We start from the raw sequence: 13,414 nt of genomic DNA on the forward strand, positions 1-13,414 counted from the left end.
TTACGTAATTATGAGTAGTGTTCAAGCTTTTAATTGACACTGAAGATCCTAAAGCATAGCCAGAAGAAATACAACAATACAATACAAACATTATGGGTACATATAACTACTATAAAGTCTCTGGCTCATCACATATTTGTGATTTGGTTTTATCAGTAGAATCGTATAGTGAGAGGAAGACCGTACATATTTTCTGACCTCTTGGCCAGTCTCTGTGTATTTATATATGCATGAGCCTAAAAACACACCATAACAAAAACCAAGTTGTGACAACAATTGTGTCACGTCTGCTGTTGTTAATCAAGAGTATGTAAAGAATAAAAAGAATAAATGATGAGCATGACTCATTTCAGTTCAATTGAGAATCGCTTTCCCCTGCAGTTATGTGCACAACACAAATCAGACAAGTTAAGTTGCATGTTTTTTGCTCCACATTGCATTCACATTTATATTTCAGTGTAATTCAGTGTAATGTTCGGAGTTATTTCAATTGTACCAGCAGAACAGCACTGCAAGATTTCAATAGCTACGATGTTAAGCAATGAACAAACTCTAAATGTTGCCTCATGTGATTTCCTTTTTGGGGCAAATGTATTTGTAAAACAAAAATGTATTTGTGTAATTGAAAAACAATAAAATGTTCCTTCAAACAAACAAAACTACAAATAAAACAAAAGATGCTGTCTTTGATGATAATATTCAGTTTTACATTAACTACATGTAAATGCATGTGAATGAAAGGATGAATGATGATGGCACTGCTGTGAGTGTGCAGCAGGTTTTGGCAGTGCTTTGTTTCACTGTGTACACGGGGACCCACAGTGCTTCACACAGTGATCAAAACCTCTCTGAAGTGTTTTAGAATGCAAATCAACACTAGGTCTAATTCTTGAAAGTTGTTGATGCGCAATTTGAGCTTCTTCCAAAGAAGAAATGTTTGTAGATAATAGTTTATTATTACATGACAATAGTTGCTTAGGTTTAATAAAGCAGAATTTAACCTATAGTTATACAGGAAGTGTCAAAAGTTGAAAATTGCATTTTATTTTTAATTTCCTTAACTAGAGTCATATTACATTTAGTATGATGACTTTTATTGTGGAACAAAGGTACTACAAAATAATTTACCCTGCTGAAAAAAGAAAACGTTGCCACACATCAACATTCGAGGATTCAAGAGGAGGTCAAAGGTTTTTGTTTAAGGATGTGTCACTGTGTATACTGGGGGAGCCACAGTGATACATGGCATGACAAGAACCTGTTGACTTTAGTGAGTTTCCTCCTTTGTACTCAAAAAGAATCCGGCGGTATGTTTTATGTTAGTAGAGGTCAGTTGGATGATTAAATTCACTACACTGACGGACTTTTGTCTTTTGTCAATTTAACAGGTAAAATGTAGCGACAGTGAGTCCATGCAGAATTTGTGACACATTTGATACGATTTCACATAGAGTGCATTATCAAGCACATGCACCAGTTAGCAACTACCCATAAGTGTGAAAAGTAATATCATAACAGTGATTTAATGGGAAAATAATATTACATATATTATATTACAACACTCGTTCCAATCCTTGAAAGTTATGTCTCTATTAATGTGCAATCAATCCACTTGTTGATGTGCAATATGAGCTTTTTCCATAGAAGAAATGATTGTAGATAACAATAACATGTGTAACGGGATCATTTGATTTTTTAACAGAGACCACCACTACTTGCACTTCTCTAAATAACTAAAGATGATCACCCTCTTAGGTAAGGTCATCCAAAGGGGCAAAAAATGTGTGAGGAAATTGAATTTTAATGCCTCAGATTCCAGGAGAGTGTAGAGGGTTTGTGTTATGATTATATTATATTATGCACATAAAATAGTAATAATAAATAATAAAATTATAAAATTAGAATTAAAATTATAGATAGAAAAGTGTCAAAAGTTGAAAGTTGCATTTTTATTGTTTTTGCTTAACTAGAGTAATATTACATTTATTATGATGACTTTGATTGTGGAACAAAGGTACTACAAAATAAATGAGCCTGCTGAAGAAAAGAAAATGTTGCCACACATCAACATTAAAAGAGAAGGTCAGAGGTTTTTGTATGAGGATGTGTCACTGTGTATACGGGAACTGGCACAGTGATACATGGCATGACAAAAACCTCTGTTGGCTGTAGTGAGCTTCCTCCTTTGTACTCAAAAAGTATCTGGGGGTATTTTTCAGAACTGTACACATTTTGAACATTTTGGCAATCAACATCCTTCCTGGGTAATATTTCTATAACACACAGGAAACTTCACCACAACAGGTGCTTCCGCATCCAGTTAACAAACTGAAACCACAGACTGGAACCTATTAACTAAATGTGACGGCCAAAGGCTCTCACACCAGTGGCAAATTTCATGCTGCAGAAAAGCTCTGGAATTACTCACTCAAACAATTATATTAGAAAAGATGTTTGTCCGGTACACATAAATGAATTGTTTGCACTGAATCAGTCTACTGAAAAAACTAGTACCTTTGGGAGATAAAATGTAGTAAGAGTGGTAAGAGTCCTTTGACGCCTAAACATGTAATGAAGATGTCGCACAAAGCTCCAGTTTAGGTCCACTCTCAATTCTCGTTATCTATCAATAACATTTACTCTACAATTACAAATGCATCACTTTAATGTAAATGATACCATCCTCTACTGTTGTTGGACAAACCTTTGCTAAGCTGTTGAAAAGCTTTCAGGCTCTTAAGCTTGCTGACTCTATCCCTAAAACTAATTCAAATGGGTGAGGGTCCCGACCCCCATGTCTCTGCCATTCCAACTGCACCCCCCCCACCCCCATTTTTGTCTCTTCTGTCTTTCTTTTGCTTTTCGTGCCCAGTTACATTTTTTCATACCATTACATTTTTTATACCAACATTTATTATTTGATGTGGCATTCATCATTCAGTGTGGCATTCTTCAATCGATGCAGCTTTCTTGACGAATCAACAATGGCGTGATTGCCAATTACGTATAAAGCCTGCAGACTGATATACAGAAGTTGCACCTTCAAATTCAATCAGAAAACATTTCACACACTTTGCTTCCCCAAACTAACACATTTCTAGTGTCAGACTCAGCCCCAAGTTTCCGACCTTACCTGTAGGTGAGGCACGGGTGTCGTTGTGGTTGTACCACTTCTGACTGACAGGTGCACACAAAGAATGCCACACTGAAGGAAGAAGGCCACATTGAATATTGTATGTTGGCAGGCATCCAATGATAAATGCCCAAATCAAGTAATAAAATCAGGATATCTAGTATTAAAATTTCCATCTTAAAATAAAACATATTTGGTTTGTATTATGTATTATTTGACCTAGACTATATTATTTGATGGTTAAATTATGATACTTGGTGTGAATATTTTTTTTAGTTGAAGCAAGCATTTTACATGACATTGCGAGGGATAGAGGTCTATAGGAGCCACAGGCGGTGGGGTCTTTGTCTTTTTTGGGGAGGAGAGCTACTGAAGCTTGACCCAAGGTGGGCGGAAGGGTGCCTTTCTCTAGAGATTCATTAAACATTGCAAGGAGTAGGGGTGCAGGTTTAGTACTGAATTTCCTGAAACACTCTACGGGAAATCCATCGGGGCCTGGGGCTTTGTTGGATTGCATGGCTCTGATTGCGGAGTGTAATTCTTCAAGAGAAATTGAAGAATCCAGTGCTATCGCAATGTCGGATTTGATGTTTGGGAAATTGAGGTTGGCAAGGAACTGATTCATCTCTGTGATGTCTGAAGGAAATTCGGACTTGTAAAGGGAGGAGTAGAATGATTAACATGTGGTGTTTATTTCCACGGGGTCAGTAGTGGGGGTGTTCGTTTCAGTACAGATCCTGGGTGTCAGACGGGAGGTGGATTGTCTTTTTAACTGATGTGCCAATAGACGACTGGGTTTATTGCCATGTTCGTAGTAAGTGGCACGGGTTTGTAGTAGTAGGCGCTCGGTATCCTTGGTGGATATAAGATCAAATTCGGTCTGAAGGTTAAGGCGTTTCTTGAAAGCTTCTGGGGAGGGATCCGATGCGCGCTCTTGGTCGAGGGAGGTGATGGTAGCAGAGAGTTTTTTAGCCTTGCTGTTGTGTTTTTTACTGGAGTGAGAAGAGTAGGAAATAATTTGACCTCTAAGTCTTTCAGCGACTCCCAGAGCAATGAGTATGAAGTAGAGTCGTTTTCACTAAACAAAAGAAAGTCATCAATGGAATCGGAGACTGTTATCTGCCAGCAGTAATGAGTTAAACCTCCACAGGGGAGGGGAGGATTTGTATGTAGACAGTTGGATATGTAATAATCCAGGGTGCATGGTCAGATATTAGGATGCTTAGGTAATCAGAGGAAGCGACACAGGATTTGAGAGAGTTGTCTTTAAGAAAATAATCTATCCTAGAGTATGAATTGTGCACCTGGGAGAAGAATGAGAACTTTTTGACCGTGAATGAATTTGTTTTTTCATCATCAGTGCTCCCCACATGACTTTGAGGACTTCAATCAGATTGTTCCTGGACAATCATGTTCATGGGTGTCTTCCCTAAGTCTCCCAGAACTTGATTGTCTGATCTGTACTGGATTCAGCTGTTAATGGCACACAGTTCAACAAATCTGAGCATTGTGTCCATTTCCCAGTTCAGGCCTAACATCTGATCGTAACTAATCATATGCAATCATTGCACTCGTCCTATGTTACTGTTGCAAACGTTTTCTGATGACCATTTCTGTAGCTGCCTTCCTTTTTCATAGAGATTACTGTCCCCGTGGCCGCCTTTAGAAACACCATATCTGCCAATTTGAAGAGTGAGTTGATTTGGTCACAAATCCCAACAAGTGAGATATTACTGAAATGCCCTGGATGTCCTCTCCACAGGTTTCAATATTGTAGCCAATTTCGGTTTTTGAAATGAAGATGATTGTATTGTATTTTCAAACACATTTGCATGTAAAGCTTAAAATAGCTTACTACTTGTATGGTAGTTCACCGATGGTCTGGAAGGATTTCCTAAATATACTAAAAGCCATTTTCTGAAAATGCAAGAATTGTACATATCTCAACTCCATAGTCATTCACTCCTCTTTCTGTCATTGGTATGTTTGGTGGTATGAATATGCTGCAGGAAATAGAGTTGTCAGGAATGTTTGAAAAAGAGGAAGTTTTCACCAACTGTTAGCAAACACACTTAATTTTATGTAACCCAGACCACAGGAAATGAACATCCCATGGGATATGGTTAATAAAGAGGGGCTTTGTCAGTGAAAAACGTTTGTCTTTATTGATTTAAATTATGTTTTGGTATTTGTATTACACACAGATAACTTGACATCACTGTGACGACTACTTTGACTACTGGGGGAAAGGAACACAAGTCACCGTAACTTCTGGTAAGTAATATTAGAATCAATGTCAAGTCAAGATATATTGTTTTTCAATTTTAATTGTCATTATGTTGATGTATATTGCAGCCTTCCTTTAAATAGGATGAATACAGAAAACTACAAATGTAGATCAGGGAAAGTGTTAGGCGTATAATGTATTGAATCATTTCATTCGGTGATTCAAATTGGACTATGTTTTTGCGCTAAAGCGCTATTAAATCTGTCACTGTGATTACTACTTTGACTACTGGGGAAAAGGGACAACGGTGACTGTTACAACAGGTAAAAGCTTTGTTTTATTTTCATTCTCAAAATGCGCCGTTTAATGATTAATATTCGAAACAGTGGCTGAATTCAACAGCTTTTAGGAGCATGTTTTTGTATGCTGATTGTGTCAGAATATTCTACTGTGACTATGGTTTTGACTACTGGGGAAAAGGCACAATGGTGACTGTCACATCAGGTAAGCCCTTCATTTTAGTGTGTCCAAATGTTTGAATTGAAATGTATTTTTTTACCAATTGTGATGCTTTGAGTGTCATGATAACCCGGCAAAATAGTTTGTTGGTTGAAATGATTTCATTTCATCCAGATAACCAAACAGGTAAGCCAAAGCAAGATAAAAGCAATACAACGCCCTGTGTGGGTTTGTGGATGCAGGTTTTTTAATGCAGTAATACATAATTTGTGAGACTGTTAATAATGTAATCACATTATTGAAATGTTATTGTGATTTTTAGAAAATGACATTACCTTTAGTGTACAAATGTGCTATACATGATGGGAGGATAGTTTTTGTGAACAGTGTAGATTACATTTCACAACTGTGATAACTGGGGTTTTGACTATTGGGGGAAAGGCACGACAGTAACAGTATCATCAGGTAAGAGTTTGATTAATATTTATACATTAGAGTCTACAGCGGCACATGTTTCACACTGGGCATCGCCATGTTTAGAGTTTTATTTCTCAGTATTACTCATTGTGTCGAAAACTGCTGTGTGAAATGTATTTCATGGCTTTTTTTATTCAAGTTGTCTATCTAATGACGAAATACCATGTTAGTGTAAAGACAGAGTTTTTATACTGACTATTCAGCAAAAGTGACCTTACATACTAACTGGTAGTAGTAGATTTGGCACTGTGGTACTACGGTGCTTTTGATTACTGGGGCAAAGGTACAACAGTAACTGTGACATCAGGTAAGAATCGATTTGTCCTTGTAAATAATTGCTGTATTATTGCAAAGTTTCTTATATATACAGTTTATTCGGTAATATTCAGGGGGATAAAATGATATGGGTGACATTAATGCTGCCATGATCATCGACTATCAATGACATTAATATCATTCTCATATTTGAGGGAAATGCTGAATTTGTTTTTTTGTCTAACTTACTCTAAATGAAATATGATTAATTATCAGGAAGGTCATGAAGAATAGGGCAACACAAAGTTTAAACGTGACTGTTGGTTTTCTGCGATCTTTGAATTAAAATTGATGTTGAGGTTAATTTTTGCTTCATTATCTTAATGCCACATGCTTGCTTGTCTTCTCTCAGGCACACCAAGAGCACCGACTGTGTTTCCACTGATGCCATGTCGTTCTGGGTCTGAGTCCACGGTCACTCTCGGCTGCTTTGCCACCGGATTCTCACCGTCCGCACTGACCTTCCAATGGACCCAAAATGGAAACAACCTGCCTGACTTTGTTCAATATCCTTCGGTGCAGAAAAACAACTTTTTCACCGGAGTCTCTAAGATCACTGTGAATCGTGCAGAATGGACCGCGACCGCGAACGTTTTTAAATGTTCTGCGACACTGCCAGGAGGAGATACTACTGATGCCCAGATACCACGACCACCCGGTAAGACTCTAAAACTATCAACATAACTAATAGGAATAATAATTGTCATTTAACTGATATATACTATATCCATTTGCACCTTTATATCTTTACGTAAAGCTAATCTCTATATCTTGGTTTATATTTATTTGTACTAAATTGATTAATCCTAGTTTATTGGGGCGGAATTCAAAAGTGACTGTTTGTTATTGTGCATTCCAAGTCCTATCAGTCACACTGTACTGTACTGTTCTATTTATTTTTACAATTTCAACCTAACATCGTTTGATTGGTAAAACGGGAATAACTAAATCCATTAGCAATAAGGATCATTTGTCTGGAAAACTTTGATTCCACATATGTAAGCAAAATTAACTAGTTGTGCTGCTTTTGCTGATCCAACAATAATTCTATTTTGTTTGTAAACTAATGTAAATGGATCCATGGATAGTTGTAATAGTTATAATTGTGTGCCAGACAGGAAGGTGGAAGGAAAAGGCTGAAGTTTGTTTATGCTCATTGACTTTCTCACACTCATATATGTTCTTTTCACCTATTTTAGCGGTTTGTTAATGTTCCGCTTTTTTCCCTCCATCTGCATAATCCCTGTTCTTTCCCCTCGCTGACTGCTTTCACTTGATCTGTCGATGATAATTCACTGTTAAAGCCTGTAAGGTTCAATCTGTTGCCTCTACAATCAATGTATATGCAGAAGCAAGCATGAAGGGCTCAGTCGTTTTAGTTTGTTTTCCCTTTGGACACCTCTGCAGACTTTAGCAAATAGCTTTCATGTTCGCATCAAGTGTGTGCATTTGTACATGCAAGTTCCCTGGAAAATTATAACCTAATAATACAACATTGTAGGGTATAGTTCACGTTGCTTCTTCATATATATTATTCCCTGCTTCTGCATACATATATTTGTGTATATGTTTGTTTTTCAGTGCCGTTTTTTAAGGCGCCAACTCTTGAAGTGTTGGCCTCCTCTGATGAGGAGACTGGAAGGACCTTCTCCTGCTTTGCCAAAGAGTTTTCACCTAAAGAATATGACATCAAATGGCTGAGAGATGGAACGGAAATCCAGAAAGACAATCATGAGATCAAAACACCTGCTGGTGAAACAGAGTATCACAATGGAAACAAAGTGTACAGTGCAGCAAGTTTTCTTCTGACCAATGAGACTGACGGCGTGTTTACATGCAAGTTTAACGGGAAAGATGCAGAAGGTACTCAAACTTGGAATGCAACTTGGAGCAAGAAAGAGAAGTGTGGAAGTGGTGAGTAGACCTGTTTTTCTTTTTTTTGGTTAATGTAAGTTAATTGCAACCCAATGAAACATCACTGATCCTTCACTCGACAGATCCCCCCACTGATGATTTGGTGAAAGTAGAGATCATCCCCCCTTCACTTGCTACATTGTTTCTAAACAAAACAGCAAACGTGGTGTGCAAAGTCACACTGAAGTCAAATCCAGACCATTTGAACGAGATTATCTGGGAGGATGAGAACGGGAATAAGCTTAAAACAATGAAAAAAAATGGAAAGAAATCACTCAGCCTCTCTCTCGAAATCCCTTATGAGACTTGGGCCGATGGATTGAAGAGAATCTGTTATGTACACCATTCACAGTTGCTGACACCAATTGAGACAGTTTATCAAAAGCAGAGAGGTAAGAAATTGTCATTATCAATGTAGTTTGAAGCAGAAATGTCTGGGAAGGTTTGCAGCATAAAGGCCTAATTGTTCTTTCCTGATTGCAGGAGGAAAGTTTCAGCGTCCGTCAGTGTTTCTGCTGCCTCCAGTAGAACAACGTAAAAGCAATATGGTGACCCTGACTTGCTATGTGAAAGACTTCTACCCACAGCAGATTGCGGTGTCTTGGCTTATTGATGATAAGCCTGCAGAGGCGGGCACATTCTCCACCACAATCCCTGTAGAAAATAATGACTCCTATTCTGTCTATGGCCAGTTAACCCTCAGCCGTGAGGACTGGGTAGATAATGATGTGGTATATAACTGTGTAGTTTACCACGAATCCATTTTGGACTCAACTGGCGTCATTATGAGGTCCATGGCTGAGAGATCACGTGAGAATGTCAACCTGGTCAACCTCAACATGAACGTCCCTCAAACGTGCTAGGCCCAGTAGATGTTGTGGTGTCTTGCTGTGTCTACTGCTGTTTGTTGTTAAATGTTTGTTGCTTGTGTGATATGATGTGCTGTTTGTGTTTTAAATGCAAATTCAAAATCAAAATAAAAAAAAATCACTTTGTAACTCTGTTGTAACTGTTGATGTACGTCTCGTGCAGTCTATGTGTTTAAGTGCAGCTGTGCTCATCTATATTAGCCTCAAGCCAAGGTATTCCAATCAAACATATGCTTCAGGGTGTAGTGAAAATAGCAGGGCATAAACTTTCTCACATTTAATCCACCCAACTACTTTTAAGATTAACATTCAATCCAACTAAATATAGCCGTGCACCATCAATGTTTGTGCCTCGTCTTTGTCTGCTTGTGTTCCTCTACTGGGTCCAAGTCGTGCATCCCTGTGGGGTCTTTCAGAAACAAATCAGGATGATTGTAACTGCTACGGTGTCCAAAATAGGTCTTGACTATTAGATTTGATACAAAAGTGTCAAGTCACAATAACTTGGCATGAAATTAGGTCTCCAATCTTTTGCAAGCCAGTATTTATCCTAATGATGCGAAACGAGAGCTCAAGGAGATTCGGCAATAAGTCAATTTTACAACAACTGGGTAGAAGTCTTGTATTTAGCAAGTCAGGGTCACCATATCACTCTTACTTTGTTCTGCTGGAGGCAGCAGAAAAAGCTGAACCTAGAATTATGTTTTTTAAGGGGTTGGGATCTCAGTTCGGTTCTCATCCTCCCTCTTGTCCAAAACTCCTTCTATTGACTTAAGTGTGACTTTAATTTCAGAACAAGCATGCAGTTCTTTTATATTCATTACTGCCAAGAAGCCATGAACTATGTGGCATAATGCATTCTGACCCCTGTAGAGACAAACGCCACAGCACAAAAAGCTTTGTGATTATTTTCAAAACACACCCAGAACTTGTTGTGAATGGCCACTTACATAAAAGCAATAACTGAAGCTCTCTGACTTAATACTAAATAGATCCAGATTACCTGATTGTGACTGACAGCCAATTAAGCAAAGACCTGACAGCATATGAAGACAGCATGGAGATCACAGGCCTCATCTTCATCCTCCTCTTCCTCATCACTCTGTTGTACAGCATTGGAACCACTGCTTTCAAGGTATGATTTTATTTTTTTAATGACTTAAAATCAAGTTGGCAAAATACATATCGCATAGTGCTGACAATAATGACAAATATGCTGTACACATAGTTGTGCATAGTTGTGAACAGTTATTATATTATCATAATGTAATTTAGTGTTACATTATATTATCAAAAGCATTATTTTTTCTGAAATTTTACTGATCATATGTTTAGCATATATCTATACATTTTTCAGTGTTTTGAGCTGTTCATGCAACAATGTATTGATTTATTTCAACCTTGAGATGTATAATCAGGTCAAACCAGATGGATCCCACGTGAGGGTTTCCCTCCATTTCATGATGCAGCTATGATCTGTATACAGTATATGATGTGCATTAAGCTCAAATAGAATTAGAATGTATGTGTTTTTGTTTATATTGTTTGTGCACTAAGACTTTTTTGTTTTGTTTTTCTTTTCAGGTCAAATGAAAAGAAATTAACTTTCTGTTTAAAAACATTTCCACATTGACGTCCTCTTATACTTTGTTATTGTTCTCACTGTCTTGTTCAGGTTTACTTAGATTAGCATTACTACCTAAATAAACATTTAACTAAAGATAGCATTTAAAAATGTGTTTCCATTTCTAAAAATATGATGTCCATTACACTTTTCATGTTCTTGCTTTAGCCATTTTATCTTTGAGTTTGAATGATCAATTATAACATGTTTGTTACTCACTTTCCCCTTTAAAACCTTTAATTATGTATCATATTTTTTTACTTCATAATTATGTTTTATCATACGTCTCTGAGCTGGTCAGCATCTGGAAATCAACAGACCATGTTCAATTCAATATGCAAATACTCTGTTGGTTCTCAACTCTATTATTAATAGCCATGAGAACTGAAACCTGTAGCAAAGTCACGAGTTATCATGTAAAAAGGATTTGAATGATAACATATGTAAACAGTTGTGAGATATTCAAATGTATAGTATATTTCTCTTACTGGCATAACCACACCTCACACCTGCTGTATGTGATGCACCGTTGCTCAGTGTCATGTTTCACTTCTGTTTTTCGGAGACTTTTTGTGTTCTGGGTGTTACCCAATGCTTCTGCTTGCTGCACGCACTGATCACTCTGCTCTGTCATTCTGCAACATCTGTGCAACAGACTTCCAGCTACATTTCCACCTGAAACTGTAAAAGTACAAGTCTGCCATCTAGTCTAAATAAAAGAATAAGGCACCTAGATTTGAGACTGTATAGTTGTTCCTTGATCAATCACTTAAGGTATGTACATCTACATTTCTGATTGAATGATGTACATTTCTAAAATGTCCTGACAGAGCTTGGACAATAAACTAATTGTTAAAAAATAACCTGTGTTCTTACCTCAGTGCTACGGGTTGTCTCTCCAAACATCACACTCTACCCTGTGTGGGAAGGTGAATTTGGGGCCTCAACAGTCAAACTCATCTGCACGCTAAGTGACTTCTTTCCAGGAGAACTCAGTGTGAAATGGGAAGTGGACAAAAGTACTCTAAACATTGTGCCAATCCAAAGAAGGCTGCAGAGTGTGCAGGAGGTGGGGAAAACCTTCAGTGTAACCAGTCAGATTGAGCCGGACATGAAGAAGTGGACAGAAGGCTCAGCGTATACATGCAAGTCCAACCATGGCAACAGGGAATCCGATGCATCAATGAGCATTTGTACAGGTAAGTGAATGTATCACAGTAAAAGCGTGAAATGCCTCCATCAGAGTGAGTAACGTTTTTGACCAGAACTATTTTATGTGACAGTTCACGGAAACTCCCCTCCAACCATTCATGTGGAGCTCCCCAGCTTCAAGACAGTAATGCTGGCAGGGTCTGAGGTGACAGCAACATGCTTGGTCAACACTGTCTTTGATGCCACAGTGACCTGGAAGATGGATGTAGCGTCTACACCCAGCAACGTGGGCCAGGCCAGAAACACATCTCATATCATCAGCAAACTGACAGTTCCCTTACAAAAGTGGAAAACCCTCAAGCATGTATCTTGCAGAGCTGAACACAGCTGCTTCCAAACCAAAGAGGAGTCTGTGAATATTACAGGTAAGAGGACTGTGCAGCACTCAAATCAGCCGTGGCGTTCCAATGAAATATATGAAAAAACATAATGTTTTGGTTCTCACCCAGGTCCTTCACTTTCAACTCCATCTGTGGCCATCAGGAGATTGTTGCCAGATGTACAGAAGAGAGACAGGTTTGTGCTGGCGTGTGACATCACACAGCTCTCCTCCAGCGACCTTTATGTCACGTTTCAGGCCAACGGGGTTGACATCTCTGAAAAACTGTTTGTTGAACTCCCGGAAGCCCCAGGCCACCATTCAGTCACAAGACACTTCCTTGTCGCTGAGCTTTACTGGAATGATGGGAAAACTTTCACATGCAAAGTGAATCAAGGCTTCTCCAACAGCTGGAAGTCCAACTCCATTGGGGGTATATTTGGTGAGCACAGCTACTGTTCTTCCATTAAACGGTTGATTTGCAGATGCAAGTTCCCTCTTTATTCCTTATAATTGGACCATTTGATTGATATATGTTTTTCAATATATTTAGAGGACCCATCAATGGAGCTCTCTCTGGTCCCAAGTGAAGAAACACAACCACAGACACTCCTATGCTCTGCATGGGGCTTCAACCCTCAAATTAAATGGAATTCTGGGTCTCCACAAACACCTGCATCAACCAGTGACATCAGCATGGGTGCAAATGGACGTGTGGGAATAAGAAGTCAACTTCCTGTCCCTCAAACAGAGTGGAAAACAGGGAAGGTCTTCACATGTGAGGTTTCTGACCGGTCAGGGATCAAAAAGGAAACAAAGAACATCAGCGTCTGTTCAGGTAAAGTGAAAACATAACACAATAACA

At 38.4% G+C, this 13,414-nt stretch overlaps 1 protein-coding gene across 5 annotated transcripts in view; it reads left to right on the forward strand.

The window, feature by feature from the left end:
• Nucleotides 1-13,414, forward strand: part of LOC142987986 (uncharacterized) — a 54,609-nt gene that overhangs the window by 37,897 nt on the left and 3,298 nt on the right. Inside the window, exons 2-7 of one of the 5 annotated variants that reach the window (XM_076136982.1) lie at nucleotides 6,547-6,603; nucleotides 6,964-7,269; nucleotides 11,900-12,217; nucleotides 12,302-12,595; nucleotides 12,680-12,991; nucleotides 13,103-13,387. In XM_076136982.1, coding sequence (XP_075993097.1) covers nucleotides 6,547-6,603; nucleotides 6,964-7,269; nucleotides 11,900-12,217; nucleotides 12,302-12,595; nucleotides 12,680-12,991; nucleotides 13,103-13,387 — 1,572 coding nt within the window. The other 4 variants (XM_076136985.1, XM_076136984.1, XM_076136983.1 and 1 more) reach the window with 4 other exon arrangements.

Source organism: Genypterus blacodes, unplaced genomic scaffold (genome assembly GCF_046128005.1).
Source record: "Genypterus blacodes isolate CSIRO-AG114 ecotype Tasmania unplaced genomic scaffold, CSIRO-AGI_Gbla_v1 ptg000291l_1, whole genome shotgun sequence".
Classification (NCBI taxonomy): Eukaryota; Metazoa; Chordata; class Actinopteri; order Ophidiiformes; family Ophidiidae; genus Genypterus; species Genypterus blacodes.